Source organism: Barbus barbus (genome assembly GCF_936440315.1).
Source record: "Barbus barbus genome assembly, chromosome: 17".
In the NCBI taxonomy this organism is placed as follows: Eukaryota; Metazoa; Chordata; class Actinopteri; order Cypriniformes; family Cyprinidae; genus Barbus; species Barbus barbus.
This window is the reverse complement of record NC_136745.1, coordinates 23,680,842-23,699,102: the sequence shown is the minus strand read 5'-3', so window position 1 is coordinate 23,699,102 and position 18,261 is coordinate 23,680,842. Positions and strand designations below refer to the sequence as shown.

General features: G+C 37.1%; 1 protein-coding gene across 3 annotated transcripts in view; it reads right to left on the bottom strand.

Annotated features, from left to right (window-relative positions):
• Nucleotides 1-1,543: 1,543 nt before the first annotated feature.
• LOC306883769 (phospholipid-transporting ATPase IG-like) overlaps nt 1,544-18,261 on the bottom strand; it is a 57,407-nt gene continuing 40,689 nt past the window's right edge. The window contains exons 10-31 of one of the 3 annotated variants that reach the window (XM_079439243.1): nt 18,135-18,216; nt 17,376-17,526; nt 16,910-17,107; nt 16,400-16,570; nt 15,443-15,630; nt 15,288-15,359; nt 15,065-15,138; nt 14,450-14,553; nt 14,076-14,257; nt 13,721-13,987; nt 12,505-12,682; nt 12,296-12,398; nt 12,047-12,192; nt 11,878-11,937; nt 11,188-11,315; nt 10,977-11,112; nt 10,831-10,896; nt 10,645-10,748; nt 10,337-10,493; nt 6,078-6,186; nt 4,933-4,964; nt 3,250-4,055 (exon numbers count right to left, since the gene is read on the bottom strand). In XM_079439243.1, coding sequence (XP_079295369.1) covers nt 6,082-6,186; nt 10,337-10,493; nt 10,645-10,748; nt 10,831-10,896; nt 10,977-11,112; nt 11,188-11,315; nt 11,878-11,937; nt 12,047-12,192; nt 12,296-12,398; nt 12,505-12,682; nt 13,721-13,987; nt 14,076-14,257; nt 14,450-14,553; nt 15,065-15,138; nt 15,288-15,359; nt 15,443-15,630; nt 16,400-16,570; nt 16,910-17,107; nt 17,376-17,526; nt 18,135-18,216 — 2,672 coding nt within the window. In that variant the 3' untranslated portion in view covers nt 3,250-4,055; nt 4,933-4,964; nt 6,078-6,081. Of the gene's footprint in view, nt 4,056-4,932; nt 4,965-6,077; nt 6,187-10,336; nt 10,494-10,644; nt 10,749-10,830; nt 10,897-10,976; nt 11,113-11,187; nt 11,316-11,877; nt 11,938-12,046; nt 12,193-12,295; nt 12,399-12,504; nt 12,683-13,720; nt 13,988-14,075; nt 14,258-14,449; nt 14,554-15,064; nt 15,139-15,287; nt 15,360-15,442; nt 15,631-16,399; nt 16,571-16,909; nt 17,108-17,375; nt 17,527-18,134; nt 18,217-18,261 lie in introns of all 3 variants that reach the window. The other 2 variants (XM_079439244.1, XM_079439245.1) reach the window with 2 other exon arrangements.

Sequence of the window (18,261 nt, the reverse complement as noted above, 5' to 3'; positions counted from 1 at the left end):
CCCAAAAGTGAATCGGATTAAAAGGGTTTCCTGTCCACAGTGCTGACGGTCTGCCCTCTTTAAAAACACACTGCACACACTCCCTCTGGCTGCAAACTCCCGTGAGTTAGAGTGCGTCAGATCTGCATCGCTCTTAGACTCACACTGTTGACACTCTGCCAACTCCCTCCCCATTGACTTTCTCTGCTGTGGAGTTTAGACTCCACCCCCTGCTGATCTCCACCTTCCTCATTGGTCAGTTTTCCCTCATAGGCAGTGGCTTAAATTCTGTTTCTCTTCTCACTGCTGGATCCCTGCATGCTGTATTACACACATTCTCACCCTTACTCTCTTACAAACACACACACGCACACACAGGCAGACTGTTCTGAATATCACTATTGACAGAAAAACCATTTTTTTCTTCCTAGACTAAGGAGTTTCATTGTTCACAATACAGAAAATTATGACGTGTGGGAAAATTGCACAAAGACAAACAGCTACATGAATAAGAGGCATTGTTGTCAAAGAACACACTATTTATGCATCTACAACCGCATCTTACGCCCATGAGACACCGCTGGTTTGAAATAACATATGGCATTGCAGTCTTTATTCATTATGCACATCATCTGCAATTGTTGGACAGATATGGAGAGACTAACTTTAACATCTGAAGACAAATAAAGGACAATACCAGAAAAATACCATGGGCAAGAATGTCATCAAAATTTTGCTTAAATGTTTTTTTTTTTTTTTATAAGCTGGGGTCAAATGTTTGGAATAATTAAGAAGTCTTCAGTGTCACATGATACTTCAGAAATTCTTCTAATATGCAGATTTCCATATCTTATTATCAATGTTGAAAACAGTTTAGATCCTTTGATGAAAAAAAAAAATAAAAGCATTCATTTAAAATATAAATGTTTCATAACATTATAAATGTCTTTACAATCAATTTTGATCAGTTTAATGCAAACTTTGTAATGGTAGTGTATCAATTTCCACAAAAATATTAAGCAGCACAACATTGAAAATCAGCATATTAGAATGATTTCAGAAGGATCATGTGACACTGAAGACTGGAGTAATGATGCTGAAAACTTAAGCTTTGCCATCAAATCAAAATATTACTTATACTATACTTTTTACAGTATTTTTCATCAAATAAATACAGCCATTGTGAGCATTTGGCTGCTAGTGCAAGTATTGTTTTTGTTATTATTATTATTATGAACTTCAACTTTTACTCATGAACATTAAGATTTAAGACACGTATAAACACATTAAGAGGTATACATATATGCACATTTAATGCACAAAATAATAAATAAACCAAACATAAAACAACAAAACCATTTTGTCACTCTAGGTTTCTGTAACTTGTGACTTTTTTTTTAATTAGTAACTATTCCATTTAGTCCTATAGTGTGACAAATTCATTTTTAAACGCTCAAATATTATGATGCTGTTTCAGTTACTCTGAAGCCCTATAAAGCACATGTATAACAGTTCTACATGATTTAGAAACAAATATAAGACTTCAGACACAAATGTCTTCTTTCAAAACAGCTTTTATTAAAGAAAAAAGTTTGAAACAGACTGGTCTTGAGAGGTACATTCAGATCAGCTGGAGCCTGAGGGACAGGATGGAGGAAGCAGGGCTGACCGTGCTAGTGCCTGATTCATTTCACAGCAAAGCACCTGAGCCTTGCCTCACGCTCCACAATCGGGCCGCCTTTCTCAGCCTTTTTTTTTTTTTTGGGACGTTTTCTTTTTCTTACAAAAAGTGGCTCAAAAAGTTTCATTAAAAATACCAAATATTTATATTTATATTTATATTTCAGGCAACATGAGAATCCAAGAATTATTATAAGCTTTGAAAATAGCATCTCTGAAGTAATTTAAAGGTCTGTTTGGAAATGTCAAACATTGCAGGCAAGTTCTGTTTTCCCCTCCCAAACTGAGCTGAACAAACTCATGGATGTGTCTTCAACTTGGTGTGAGTGTGTTTGTGCTCACCAGGGTTCAGTCCAGTGGTGGCATTAGTAGTCACACATGCACCGAGAAAAACTAAAATGGGCTCACGTTGGACTAATGTTCACAATAAAACATTACACCAACTGGCCTCCCCTGTCCAGCTGAAAGCAAATGTAAATAGAGCTCTGATATATCTTCTCTGCAAAGCTAATTCATGATGTAATCAGAAATGAAAAGAAGGCCTGGCGGTTACGCGGGGCTGTGATACAGCTGGATTAAGCCCGGCCCAAGATTGGGAGCTGAGCTTAAGATGCTTAGCATCATGACACAGTCAGAGGTCTAATACACACCACCTTCCTTTGGATAATCCACATTCACACTTGAAGATAGCTGAAGCAGGAATGGGGCATCATTCATATGGCATTGTTTTAGGAGAAACATAACATAAAAATGTGCCCGATTACAGAACATGCCAGGCAGTGGCTCTTTTAAAACCCATTTTGGGATACAAGCAGAAAGAAGAATGGAACAGATCATTCATATTAAAGGGACACAGATTTCAGCTGCATTCACACCATATAAAATATTAAGGGAGGGTCTATAGGACTGATCTCTGATCAGAGAAAGAGTTCAGAGCTGCTGGTCTACACGGTCTGGATATAGAAACCCAATCTGTTCAACAGCGGATTGCACAGGTAAAAAAACTAAATAAAAAATAAAAAATAAATAAAATCAGTTGGCACAAGCTGATAATGATTCATTTAACAAGAGAAAGAAATACTTCTGACAAAAATACAACATTTGTGAGAATAATTACAATGTACAATAAATATGTCAAATAGAATCACAAATAATTTAATTATAATCTAAAAAGTGATTGAAATTATAGCACGTAAAAATGGAATGTATTCAGAAGCAAAGAAAGTAGAATGAAGATTACATGCTCTCCAAACCACTAGAGGGCAGACATGACTTTCAATATGCATCAGATCCAAAGCACCTATTTCACCAGCTCCACCACTAATAAACCTTTCATTCAGTTTCCTCAAAAGTGAAACGTGTGCACGTGGATGTGAAAGCGTGTTTTGGAGCACTGGCCTGGTATATAAAGCTGACAAATTCAATATACAAGTCAATAATGGCTCAACAGTGAATGGAATCTTAATGGATGCTATTAAATTTGCATTGAGAAACAATCCTAGCGTATGCCATAACAATGGATACTGCATTCTCAAGGAAAAACTGAAGATAGCCGGTCGCCCGTTTTAATGGATTCTCTCTTTTTTTTTTGGCATCAAGCAACATTTTCTTCACTTTTTTCACTAGTACAATTTGTAACCCAACTGTAAACTGAGCCCCGTTTCAACAAAGAGTAACATCGAAAGACTGTGACAATAAGAAGAAAATCTGAAATTGATTTTCGATTTCTCACACACACACACACACACGTACACATACGGAGTCGTTGGTCTCCGTGGGATATCCCAGAACTCCATGTGGTCGAACAAACAGCAAGTTGTTGAAAGGCAGCTTTTATACCCATAGGGTCAGGGCCCACAGTGCAGCATCTTAGAGAGAGCTCACATTTAGGGATCTCGAACAGCTACATATCACAAATCTCTAAACTACGATTTGGGATTGTGATCGCACCTGGTAACCGATCACAAAAGGGGCCGACTGTCTGCCTACAAAGTATGAAGAGTGGCATTTTAGGGACTTTTTTAGGGCGATCATGCAAGAGAACCAATAAGGATGTTGGTACATTCTGTAGCAGTCGAGCGCTACTGACGACTTAGCCAGCGACACATTCAACCCGTAGGGTTGAATATGAGAGTTTGGAAGTAGGGCAGGGCAGAAAACGGTGTGAAAACATAGTTCTTGAAGAATCGTGCTGGAATGGAAGGCTTTAGGATAAGATGTAACAGAAAAGCAGTTTAAATTGGTTCCATTATCATGTTTAATTTAAACAGGCAGGAAGAAGGGCAGACAGCCCGGCAGATGTGAGGGTCTGGTCAGTAGTCTTAACCCAAGGCTTTCCGTGCCCATCAGTAGCGCTCCATCAGATGCTTGTAGGAGAGAGGTGTGACAGCAGCCATCTGTGGTGTACAAAAAACATCACCACACAAAAAAACTCTTTAGCACACATGTAGAAATGTATTTAACAGTTGAATAGGAAAGATATGATTAGCAATTTGATCGATTCATCAAAAATAACCACATAAAACCTGATAATTCTGTACACAACACCAACCCTAAGCCAAATCAAACTCATATGCACCAAAGAACCATCCTAATCAGAGGAGGATCTGGTGGCCAGGAATGATTCACTCATATTTTTAGACCAAATAAAATGCTGATGTGAATCCTGGTTTAAGAAATGTTCTGGATTTCAAACAAGTACTCAATGTCACATACAGTATGCTGTCAGTCACTACAATTGATAGCTGCCTATTTATGGGCTTTTAATAAAACTGGGCTGTCTATGAAGTAGAAAGCAGAAACATTTTCTGAAATCGGTGCTACATGACAAGAAAAAAAGGGCTGTGGCATTCCCTTTTGGCAAAAACTTTAACACCCATAGTTCACTTTTGATTTGGCCAGCACCCCTCTGTTGACCAGACTGCCCATAGGTGGAAATACTGCAGATGTTTAATGTGTAGTTTTACAATACAAAGCCTGTTGAAAATCTGTGAACTTATCCTTTAATTTGGACTGTTCTCTGTTTAAAAGTAAAAGAGAAATAATCATAAATAATTGTAATATATATATAAATTTTAAAGTTTATAAATGCATTAGCAACTATGAATAGATTTTCCATACGAAATGTGCTCTATTTTATTACCCAATGAATTGTCGGATGTACCTTGCATTACCAATATAATTAATTTGGGTGAATTTGTCGGTAAACGCAGATTTTCAAGAATTAACTTGTTGAACCCAGAACATTCCTTTTGATCATATTGAGCACGTTACCTGTATGTGTCAGTCGAGGAATCCTCTGACAGCTGAGAAGAACAGAAAGCAAGTTTAATGCTGGTGAGTACCTCCTATCTACATCCTCACCAAAAACGTAGTACAACCATCACAAATTGACCCCAAAAGCTTTTTACACAGGTAAACATGCAAAACTAGCATAGCAGCATGCAGAATGCAAAGCATTAATGCAGGGGAACAATCACTGGAACCAAAATAATGTCATACAAAGGTTAGGCAGCCATTAGGCGGGTTAGACGACTTCCATTGTCACAAAAGAAAATCCCAAAAAAAAGAAAAAGATTCCAAATTACAAACACAACAACTACCACACCACACAAAATACCCAGTACAGCAGTAAGACCAACATGACGCTGTTTCAAAACAACCACACACTCATGTTGTCATTCACACACAAACAAGCCCGGATGAGATTAACCAGAACATCATGACAGAGGACTGGTTTAGTCAGTTAATAAGGACCCAATCACAGGTTACTTGAGGAGCACATGCATGACATAATGAGGGGCGGAGCTTCCCCTGGCAGGCTGAAAGGATCATTTAATATTCACTAATTTATTATTTTCCTTCAGCTTGTTTTTCGATTCCTTACTGTAAATAGTACAGCATTGTGGGGTATTATTTTAGTACTTAAATAAAAACTTTTAGTGTATAGATCCAAAAGCAGGATTACAGAAGAAAAATCCCATTAAAAATGTAGAGAAAACAATGTTAACAAACTTCCAGACAGATTTTTTTTAATGCAAAATTCCTGGTAACTTATGACAATACACAATCATGAAGATTATGTAGAATCACACAATTCTAAATCTTTATGGAGAAAATTAATAGGAAAATATTTCCACAATACCAACCACTGAAAAAGTGTGAGGCTGTTGAGCTGCATTGTGTCTTTTTCGTAAATACGTCAAAGACTAAACGTCTTTTCAGCCAACCGATGTGAGTTCATCCTGAGGTAGGGAGAATTTTTACAGCAGAATTCAGAGGAAATTAAAATCATCCCACAGAGGGGGCCAACTGAACCCAAGGAGAGGAACTGCACCGACTAGGAGGCAAATCCCTTGTGGATGACTAGGGTAAGGTAGTCAATTGGGGCTTTGATTGGAAAGTCTGGGGTCTTGTACCTGTTTACATGACAGAATTGGACTCGTCTGAAAAGGTTCTCATGAGCAGGGGTCTGGCTGAAGACTGAGAGGACTGGTTGCCCCCCACATTCGACTGACTTGGCTTTTTCTGAAAGGGTGGGAAGGGGGTGAAAGACACTTAGGACAGGATGGATCAGACACACACACACACACACCCCCAAACTCAAAACTGCTATGCATTACATCCTTCTTCAAAAAGATGACAAAACACTGTGAAGGACGTTTATATAATTATGAGATTTCATATTTGAGGGCACGTTTATGCATGTTTTTAATTTCCATATAGATTATATTTCATGGTAAAAATGATAAGGGCCATTTTTTAAAACATAATCCTACTCAGTTGTACTAGATTATGAATATGACCACACAAAACTGTCAGCCAACAACACTCAAACAATATAAACCCCTGAAGACCAACGATTTTACATAATGATTCCAGTTTCTTAATGATTTCATTAACAATTCGTTCAGTACTTTTGGAAAAAGTGCCAAATAATTGATTCTAACTGTAATTCCGATCCAAAGTCTGGGCTCAGTAAGATTTTTTTTTTCAATACTTTTATTAAAAAGTGACAGTAAATACATAATGTCACAAAAATATTTATATTTCAAATAAATGCTGCTTTTGAATTTCCTATTCATCAATGATAACAACAACTGCTTATTAGAATAATTTAGAATAAAAGGACTGCGACAATGAAGACTGGAATAACTATCATCTACTGTCATCAAAGGGATAAACTATTTTAAAACAAGTAACAGAAAATAGTTATTTTAAATTGTAATAATATTTTTTAAATGTTACCGTTTTTACTGTTTTTTTTCATCAAATAAATGCAGTCTTGGTGAGCATTAGATACTTCTTACAAAAACATTGAAAAATCTTACCAATCCCAAACTTTTAAATGATACTGAAAATCACATATTATATTTAATGTAATATTTGGGTAAAATTGTAATTATAACCCAGAGAGACAAATGTAGACTAATGAGTTTGACACTCGAAGCCATTCTGTAGTACCCTATTTGGGGCCTAATTTAAAATGATAAAGAAAGAAAGAATAATAAATAATGATTAATCACATTACAATGTATTTGTTTAATCATGAAAATATGCTTATTACAGTATTGTCTTTTAAATGACATATCAAATTATTTAAATTGTCCAAACTAAAAATGTCCCTTTCTTTGTTTTGTGCAATCCCCAATTCTAACATGACAAACACTCTCTCTCACATACACACAAAATCTCATTCTGAATCAACCAGCACTGATGCATCCAGAAAGTGAGTGGTTTGGGTGAGGAGCGGTGCAGGCTGTGCTGAGCACACATGCAGGAAACCCCGTATGTTTGTGTGCCGCATTCTCCTGGTTGGGCATGCAGAGACAGCAGGCACTGGGAACAGGCAGCTGAAGGATTCCCCATCATACCCTGCAGCCATTACAAACGCACCCTGAGGACCACCCACCACCACCACGGCTCAACTCCAGGGGACAATTCTTGCACAAAGCCTCAAGACAAACACCCACTCAAAAAAAAGCCACCATGGTACATATTTTGACTGACAATTCAAACCCAGCACCCATAACAAACACGTTTGTACCAGAGTAGAACAACCTAGATAGCGAGCAGAGACAAACGGGTGGAGAGACAGCAGGCAGGACACTGAGGATACAGACAGACAACCCAAAGGAGGAAGGACAGTGAGACAAAAAGCAGAAAAAGAGCAGGCAGAGAGACCTCAGTCACTCCAGGAAAAGCTGTGAGAGCTAGCAGTCTGCGACAGCATGAAGATAGTGGATGTTCCAGAGGAAGGAAGCCGTCGTTTCATCTACGGCACAGCACACAGGTGAGGAAGAGACCAAAGAGGACAGGAAAATTAAAGGAAGGTCAGGGGTAAGAAACAGTGGCAATAACATTAAGGGAGAAGAGATAGAGAAACAAGAGTAAATATTATAAAGCTCCAGTAACTAGAACCTTCAGTATGTGCTGTTATGTGTTCAGTATGTCAGCATAAATGAGTGACTGGGCTTTATAAACAAAATACATTTTCTAGTGGAAATTAGTTGGCACACAAATCATATAAGATATTTATTGTCTGCAGAATATATATTAAACTATCAGGAATTTAAAAAAAGAAAAAAACTCTACACTATACACTAACGTTCAAAAGTTTGGGGATGGTAAGATTGATGTTTTTGGAAAAAAAACAAAAAATTATATATATATATATATATATATATATATATATATATATATATATATATATATATATATATGTATATGTATATGTATATGTATATGTATATATATATATATATATATATATATATATATATATATATATACACATAATGCTCACCAAGGCTGCATTTACTTGCTCAGAAATACATTAAAAACAGCAATACTGTGAAACATTCCAATTGTTTTCTATTTTAATATATTTTAAAATTTAATTTATTCCTGTGATGCAAAGCTGAATTTTCAGCATCATTATTCCAATCTTCAGTGTCACATGATCCTTCAGAAATCAGTCTAATATGGTGATTTGTTGCTCAATAAACATTTCTTCTTAATATAAACAATAAAACAGTTGAGTTGCTTAATATTTATATAGAAGCCTTTTTTTTTTTTTTTTGGATGAAGAGTCCTAAATAATTGCAGTTATTTAAAGTATAAATTTGGTAACATTTTAAATGTAATCTATGTAAAACAAAAAAAAAAGAAAAATTTAATAAAAGTATTAGTTTTTTTAGGGGAACAAAATTATGTATCGACCCCAAACTTTGAACAGTAGTGTAGGACTGACTTTAAATTAATCAGATGCACTTGTATCTATAATAAAATTAAAATTAACACAGACCTATGACCACGTTCTAAATTAAAGCATACAGTTGTTTAATTTTCCTTGATTTTCAACGACAGCTGAAAACAGGACTAAGTAGAGCTGAGCTTGACTTTATACAAATACGGAGTGACAGAGTTGTGCTCACATTCTGCTGCTTTTCAAGTCATTATTTTAAAAAAAAAAAAATAAAAAAAAAAATCCCAGTCTTTCTAGGTACCTATAACACAAATTGGAATATAACCTCTACACACAAGGTATCATTTTACATATTACAAGTTACAATGGTTAATAAAGGCCATGCTTCCAATTTTATTAGACTATAAATTCTACATTTATTATTAAGGTTTACAACTGAATAAATGACAATTACTAGATCAAGTAATATTAATTAATTTAAATTAATTAAGACATGACCATACATTCTATTTTCTCTCCATTGGTGGCCGCAGCACGTACCTATGAGGAGGCAGGGGGCAGATTGGCACCGTATGCTCATCTCTGGCCTGAAAGCCTGCTTAACCAGTGTCACTAACAATAGAGACTGCCTACAGTGTGTGCTCACGTCCTCTGAATAATTCAAATGATTGGAGGGGTCTAATTATTGTTTATTGATTCTAACTGTGTTACATGTTAACTGGTTGGGTAGCCACTCACAGCAGCACAGGTTGATGGAAGTATTTGTGCTTGACTAATGAAATAAAGGGCATTTCAATCAGAGCGAAACACGGGACCAAAAGCTACAGGAGTCAAGGAGAGGGCATCGAAGAAGAGTGATAGTAACAATTAGACTGATTGACTTCCTGTCTGTTTGACCAATCACAACAATCCAAACCATTCAGAGGCTTAAAACAAGGCAAGATTTCTGTTAGGAAAAAAGTCAATGGAGTAATTCATGACAGTGAGGGGAGGTAAAGAAAAACAGATGCTGGAGAAGTGACAGAGTATATGAAAAAAAAAAAAAAAACTTTAAGGACTTAAAAGGTAAAATAAGGTAAAATTAGGCTGGTATGGATAAACCAAAGGCAGGGCGGTAATGCTGGGTTCAAAGAAAAATGTAACTGTGTCCCAACCAGGTGTGACGTAATAAAGCAACAAGTAATAAAAGCTATCGCTCTTTCATGTAAAAAAAAAAATGCAGTTTTTGTGCAAACCAGCCACTCAGAGCCATTTTTCTGCCCATACTGGTCCCAAAATCCTGCTTCACATAACCGTACAACATCAAATATCTTCTTATTGGCTGTGACTGAGCCACGTCACGCCTGGTTAAGACACAGTGTAAGATGAAAGAAGAACAGAAGAGTAGGTAAATCAGGGGAAATAACAGAGAATCGGATGGATATGGTAGAAAGGAAGAATTCAAAGAGGAAAAAGGAGGGAGATGTATACCTGTCGTGAATGGGGGCCTCTGGGCTTGCGAAGGACCACCAAAAGGATCTCTGGCAGCAGACTGAGGAGGATGAGGATGATGATAACCAGCCAGGCAGACACTGAACTGAGCATGTTGGCAAACACAAAGTACAAACGCTGCTGCTTCAAAAACGGCCTAGGAAATAAGAGAGAGAAGGAAAGATATAGACCATACCAACTTCATTCTACAATAAAAGTTGGCTGGAAATGATCAACAGTGGAGCTGCAGCACAAAAAAATCCCTAGTGGACGTTTTCCGTTTCATTCCGACTTTAACGTTTCCTCACCATATGATGCCTCCCCAGAAGAAACTGAAGAAAACATAGAAAGCCAAAGAGCCCCATATCACAAAATGGTTGATCCACGTCCAGTGCCGTGTGTCCAGAGCCAGCTGGGAGAGGGAAAACAGTCAGTCTCTGACAAATGAAGATCCGAATTACTTTCTATAATTATAGACCAACCAAGCCACCAACCTTCAATGTAACAGTAAAAACAAGGACGGTAAAGACAATTGTTCCAAAAGACCAGTTTCCAAAGACCTGAAAAAGGATGGAGTAAATCAAATGCAATTCCCAGTGTTTTATTCACAGACATATTAAAAAGCACAACCATCTCTAACCTGCCCATTATCCTGTAAGGCTGGATTGCTGAACAGGAAACGGACACCAAAGAAGAACAGGAGACCCTGAAAAATTCCTAATAGTGTCCAGTAGAGGAAGGGGCGCCAGCGTAACATGGCATTATTGGCTATTACTCTGTAAGAACACAGTGTATCAGCAACAGCACTGTACAAAATAAATAAGCAGAAGAGCTGCAGTGCAGAGTGTTACCTGTAGAGGGCGGCGTTGTCCAGCAGAATCTCGATGGATATGTGCTGCTCCAGCAGGCTGTAGGCCAGAATGGGCATGGAGGTGAAGCAGATGTTGTACATCGTCAGATAGGCTGCATCGTACAGGGGCTGGGAAGGGGAACGAGGGGAAGGACGGGGCACCGGGGAGGTTAATACCACGTTAAGGAGATCACACATATGCACACAACAAAGAGAGGGAAACTGATATATATATATACAAAACACATGCTGGAAAATGTGAGGTCAAGACCCAATTATAGGAAATCACAGAGACTTCTGAGCCACTAAGAGGAGATTTCTAATATTTTTCTTTATATTTTACTGTTTTTTAGATTTGTTTTTTATAGATGGCAAAAGCAGACGTGAAAGGGCTACAAGAGGAGAAAGAAAGAAAGAAAGCGATTGGACACAACGCAGGCCAGATTTAAACCCCTGAGATTGTTGAGTGCCAAGGCAAAATTTGCACAAGCACTAATTTTGCACAAGCAATAACCACTACACCAAAGCAGCTAGGTGATTTTTTTCTATTAGTTTGTGCTTGTTATATATATCAGAGGAAAGAAAGGCAGAGAGAGAGAAATTCAGAGGAAAGTTGCAAAGGAAAGAGCAGAGGAGAAGGACCTGCTGGGACGTAGTCTTCTAAAAAGCTCTTTATTTGTACATACTGTACCTGCTGAGAGTATCCACAGAAAAACTGGTACAGGAACTGAGGTAAGATGAAGCAAAGATTCTGCAGGAGAGAAGAAGAAAAGGTTTAAATCTTCAAAAGGTTTCACTAAAACAACTACATTTATATTTACAGACTGAAACATGGTCAACTGGATGGATGCGAGACGTACCTTATAAAAGAAGTACTGGACGAGATGCGCAATGCGCACATAGTAGAGATGCCCATGAGCAAGCAAAAGCTTCTTTAAGTGCTTGAGTTTAGGAATGGCATAGTCACTGTTCCTCACAGCTTGACGGCCCTCCTTACCTTTAATACCTGAACACACAATAGCAACATTACATTGGAAAAATGCTTTTATATATAATTTTAATGTATTTTCAAATTATGGCAAAGCTGAATTTTCAGCATCATTACTCACCAATGCCCACGTGTGCCTCAAGGATCATGCTAACATCATTGGCCCCGTCGCCAATGGAGAGAGTGATTGGGGAACCTTTGGAGTTCTTCACCATCTTCACTATCTAAATTGGACAAAAAAGAATATTAGCCAACTAATTCATAAAGTATAAGTGCATGTTATTATAGGCACCATTAAGAGCCGCCAAAATGCCGGTCTGCAGGTGTGACCTGAGCTTTCTGCAGGGGGGCCATGCGGCAGCAGAGTACAGCAGTGCAGTGCTGGCAGATCTGCAGAAAGAGGCTCCTGTACTGACTGGCATCCGCCTCACGCGGTGGGTTCATCACTAACGACAACGTCGCCCCATCTATGATGAAGCCGTAATCCTGATTTGCAGTAGACCAGCTCCTGTAGGACAATAACGACACTAAATTAGAGGTCATTAAATATACTGCACAATTGTACTAGAGAGGTATCGATATTAAAATTCTGGCCAATACGACAATAAACCAACAATTATTTTCATGTTACGACCGATAATTGATAAATGGTTGATATTAAAAATATGCAATTTTGTCTAAATAAATGAAAAATAAAACACTTAAAATTAAAATCAGTCATCTCAAATGCTACAAGTAAATTAAGACAATTTAGGAGTATAAAAATAATAATAAAAAAAATATACAAAAATTTATATATTCATTTTGAGATTTGCTAAAGATGAAATTAAACAGTAATTAAAGTATTAATTATTAATTTTTAACTTAATTTTTAAATGATTGACTTAAGCATCAGGTGACACAAATGTCATTTAAAATGATAAAAAGAGGAAATAAGCATAAACAATTAAAAACTGTATATTGACAGATATATTTAAGATCAGCTCCTGTAGGACAAAAATGACACTAAATTAGAGTTAATTAAATCTACTGCTCAATTGTACAAGAGATGTACCAATATTAAAATTCTGGCTAATATGATAAACCGACAATTATTTTCACGTTATGACCGATAACTGATAAATGGTTGATATTGAAACTACGCAATTTTGTCTAAATAAAAAAATAAAATAAAACAATAAAAATTTAAATTGTTTCAAATGCTACAAGTAAATTAGGACATGGCTTTTATACAACTTATAGTATAAAAAGAATAATTAAAAAATATAATTTAAAGAATAACAATTTATATTCATTTTGAGATTTGCTTAAGATGACATTACGCAAAATCTAAGCTATTTTATTTAAAAAAGGGAAGGGAAAAAAGGGAAAACAATAAAGAAATTCAATATTGTGTACTTTTTCTTTTTCATTTATCAGTATCAGTTGAAATTAAATATATCTGTCAATACTGAATTTTTAACTGTTTAGAAGTTGTCTATAGTCCTATTATATTTCTAAACTGTACCAAACATTTACGACAAAGCCAGTAGGTCAAGGGTCTGACCTGGTGACCCCAGCTTTGACAGGTGGGGCGTCCTGCACTGCTCTTCTATGGTAGTCCCGTAACAGCTCAAGAAGTTTCTCCTCACGCTTTAATCTCCCATCTTCCAGTGTCCGCACAGTCAGTTCCAGTAACTCTGTACCCCGCTGGAACAGATGACAGGCATAGCAGGTAGACTTTGCCGTCTCCATTTTGTCCCCCGTCAGCACCCAAACCTTCATCCCAGCAACCTGCAATGCCTCCATGGTCTCTGCTGCCTCCTCCTGAAGTCTGGGACACAAGATGTTAAGACGTTAGGCTATTCAGAGTATTCCTTTGAGAAAACAACATGGCGTAAATACCAATTTGGGTCACCAACCGGTCCTCTACAGCGGTCGCTCCAATCAAACTCATGCCTGTTTCCACCTGGTTATACATGGCCATGAGTTTCTCCTCTCTGTCCTGGAGAGCCAGTCTAGCCTCCCTCAGCCCAGTGTCTGCCACAGAATATTCTTCAGCACTCAGCTGCTTATAGGCCACACACAGTGTACGGTAACCCTCCTGGAGAGCGAAAACACGCCATTAGGCCAGAATTGACTGACCTTTTCAATATTTAATGTCTCTACAGGACATCTCTTTCAACACAGAAATATAATGAAGGAGATTTATGCTTTATTCCAGTATAAAAATCAAAATGGTCATCCCATGCTTCGACGCTGCAAGACATTATCATGCTGAAATCTATTGTAGTACCGTTGCATTTCGCTCAACGTGCATGCGAATCCTGTCCACCTCCTCTGGTTTTACTCTTGGGAAGATGGAAGAATCAGCTCCCTTACAGAAAAGCAACGTCTCCCCTAAATAAACAGTAGAAGACAAGAGGTGAGAGACATTGAGAGTCATCATCTGCAAAGCTCGCAAGCACAATACTAAGATGTTCATGGAGGTTGCTAAGTGGTTGCTGTGTTCTGAGTGGTTAGTGAGTGTTAGTATAAATTATTCAATTTTTTACTTAGCAGCTATTTATTCTGAAGTGAAATACATAAAGCATTTTAACCTTAACAGAGAAACATGACCTAAAACAAAGACAAAATATTTTGTCAAAAAGAAATGAAATCAAATAAGAATTTAAAAAAAAATCGAATCTGTACTTGGGTCCCTGCTTTAATGCAAACCTATGGCCTTTTCCTTGCTTTATCCACCCAGTCTAATTGCTAAAAAGGTCAGCCTCCTCACATGGTTCGAGTTATCATTCATGTCACCAGGAGGAATGGTGTGGAACGTGTTATTTGTATATTCAAATCAATAACCCTGATTATGAGCAATAGCAAAAGCCATAGCATGCACCACTAAGGATCTCCAGCTCACCTGATTTGGTTTGCACGATGACGCTCATTCTCCGTCGAACTGGGTCAAAGTTTAGGACATGAAGCAACTTGTACCTGAAACATTAGATAAATCGTATATAGACCCTTAACTGCCATAAAACTCTTTTATAGCTTAAAAACATCTAGGGGTGTAAGTGCTAATGCAGCATATTAGCAATAATATTGTTCTTAATGAGTCTCTAATTTCAAGGTTCATCACTTACTCCTCTATATCATTTTCCCTGGTCTTTATCTTCATGCTCTTGCTCTCCAGACCAAGGAAGGTGAAGCCGTATCTGAACAGGAGAGAAGTTATGCCTGTAAGTGCCATCATGGGTTATCATCAGACCAAAAAAAAAGAAACATATCATTATCTTACTTCATGGCTCCTTTGACCAATGCGATCTCATCAGGAGATGATGCGATGAAGCCTCTTTCCTCCTCTGGCTGGGGCAGCATCCCGTCGATCCCGTCAACTTGGTCCATAAGTAGTACTTCCGATCCAGCTTCCTTCACCTGCACCGTGTGACACAGACACAAGGCCCGCAGGAACAACTCCTCTTTCTCCTGATAGATTGAAATAAAGAGGCATACAAATTGACACATGCTTCTTATGAACACATCCATACTTGTGAAAATTTGTGTTCTATTCTAAGCGCACGTGCGTCTGCCGATTTAAATTCTTGAGCTCGTTATAGCAAGATTGATTCTGATTGGGTGTCAATGTTCATCAGGTGGTGACTTCAATAAAAAAAAGTTTAACTTTAAATGAAGCTCATTTGAGAAATACTTGAAGATTACACTATTGTTTTAATTTCATTTGTTAATATTTATAATGTAATAACATTATATTATGTATAATAATATCATTATGTTATATAACATTTTTATATTTATATAATATAAATATTATTAGTACAATACCATATTTGTTTATCAAAATTGGTAGAGAAAAGTGAAATTCAACTGTATCAATATTGATTACTAACATTTTGGTATTATGACAACCCTAGTATACAGATCACGTGCACTACACACTGACAAGGGCCCTCACAAAAGAAATGCTCTCAAAGGACTGCCCGTTTATGATGAATAGGAGAAAGAGTGTTAAAAAAAAAGGAGTAAATAAATACACAACTTTAGTCCTTCATAGCCTGCCAACACAAACATTAGACATTTACTGCCTTTGTGTTTATATTGCAGCCTAAGAGGATTTATAATTCAAGAGGTCTGCAGTCAGTTACATATTGAGGTGTACAAATCCAACAACACAATCCGTAAATGTAAAATCAATTCCATCTGAGGTCCTTGGGGTCTCAGAATGAGTGTAACTCACCTGTCCAGCCTTCTGCTGCAGTTTATTCACAGGGCCGTCCGTCACAGTGAAGCCGTCCAGCTCGCTCTGGGTGTCTCTGTGTTTGTACTGGAAGCCGTCTATGCAGCACTCGATGAACTCCATGTTGTTCTGGGTCAGCGTGCCTGTCTTGTCTGTGAATACATATTCCACCTGCAGGGCGCAGACAAATGTTGACCTTAACGACTATAAACCCAGGCAATAAAGCAATAAAGAGTCTGAGGATAAGGACGGATAATTAATTTGAGACAAAACCAGTCTGCTTGCATAAATCAGTTTAACGAAGCATTGCCTGTAATTTAGAGTAATCATCCGCATAACCAGCCAAGGGTGATCTATGACCTCACTACCCATGGAAGAGCCAGGGACAGCTCAGATTATATTCATGTCATGGTTGATTTCTGAAATCATCTGAAACACATTTTATTCTACATATGAAAACAAACAGCTAGAGAGTCAGATCTGAGCTCAGGTTTGAACAAAGTGTCTGACCTGGCCAAGTTCCTCATTGAGGTCTGAAGTGTTGACAAGCGCGCCTTCTTGGATCTCCGGGTCAAAGAAGTCTTTATCCCAAGTGATAAAGAAAGAGCCGAGGAATTTCTGCATCTCCACGGTTACGTACATGGACACGGGGATTATAAAGTTGAAGAGGACCATGAAGGAGAGGAAGTCTGTAAACATCTTCAAATACTGAAACAAAGACAGAACACCTGCATTCAGTCTCTTCAAAAGACACAATATCATGTCTGGAACAGCAAAGGTTAAAAAAAGATAATCCCTAATTACGATTTATAAAAGTAAGATCTGTGTAAGAGCTGACCACAGCCACCTGAGGCCAGATTAGCTCATAATTTATATTAATTGCATCAAGAATGACTGATGATAATAGAGGGAGTTGCTAATTGATTCATGTAATCATATTCAAATCGGTCAGATGTGAAATCCACAGACTACTCACCATATTAGTGTCTTTCTCCTTCTGAGTTTTCTGGTTGTACCAGGGCTCATCCTGACCTTCTTTGCTCTGCCATACATACTTTAGCGTAGTACACACAACAGCTTTACTGATAAGGATACACAGATACACCAGCAGAAAGGCATTGATAGATCTGCAAACAAGAGAAAACGTACACATGATCATATGTACTTAATCATGTTACGTACATATAAAATCATATAAACATGCCAAAATAAGATGCTAAGCAATTTTTAGCGCACAACAACACTAAAGTTTCCCTGATTCACTTATTATTTTTAACTTATTATCATTACTATTAATAATAATACTTATCATCATCATCTTTACACTTTCTTTTATTTTAAATATTTAATCATTTAATAATTTTAATAATTTATTTTATTTTTTTTAACCTTTTCATTTTTATTCTGTATGTTTGTCAATAATATTACATATATAAATATTTATATATTTAAATAAATAAATTCTGCAGAAAGATATTATAGATGATTATATATTAGTTATATGAACTTTGGTAGACATTTCATTAAATTCTGATTCACATCATACTGATTCACTCGATTTGATATTGATTCAGGAATATTAATGTGGAGACAATATTTTTACATCCACCAAAAAACACACAGATCAATCTTGGTATTTGCAATCAATATCAAATCATTCAAATTAACATTGCTAATAATTCAAAAATCAATGACTGCAAACTAGAGTATAATTCCGCTCTCCTCACTTGCTTACTTTTCAACAGCTGATCGTTTCTGAGATTTGCCCTGGTAGTTGAGCGCCATCTTCGTCTCCATGCCCGTGTATACTGCAACACCTTTAAAAGGGAAAGCAACGAAGAGTGATTCGGGGAAATGTAATT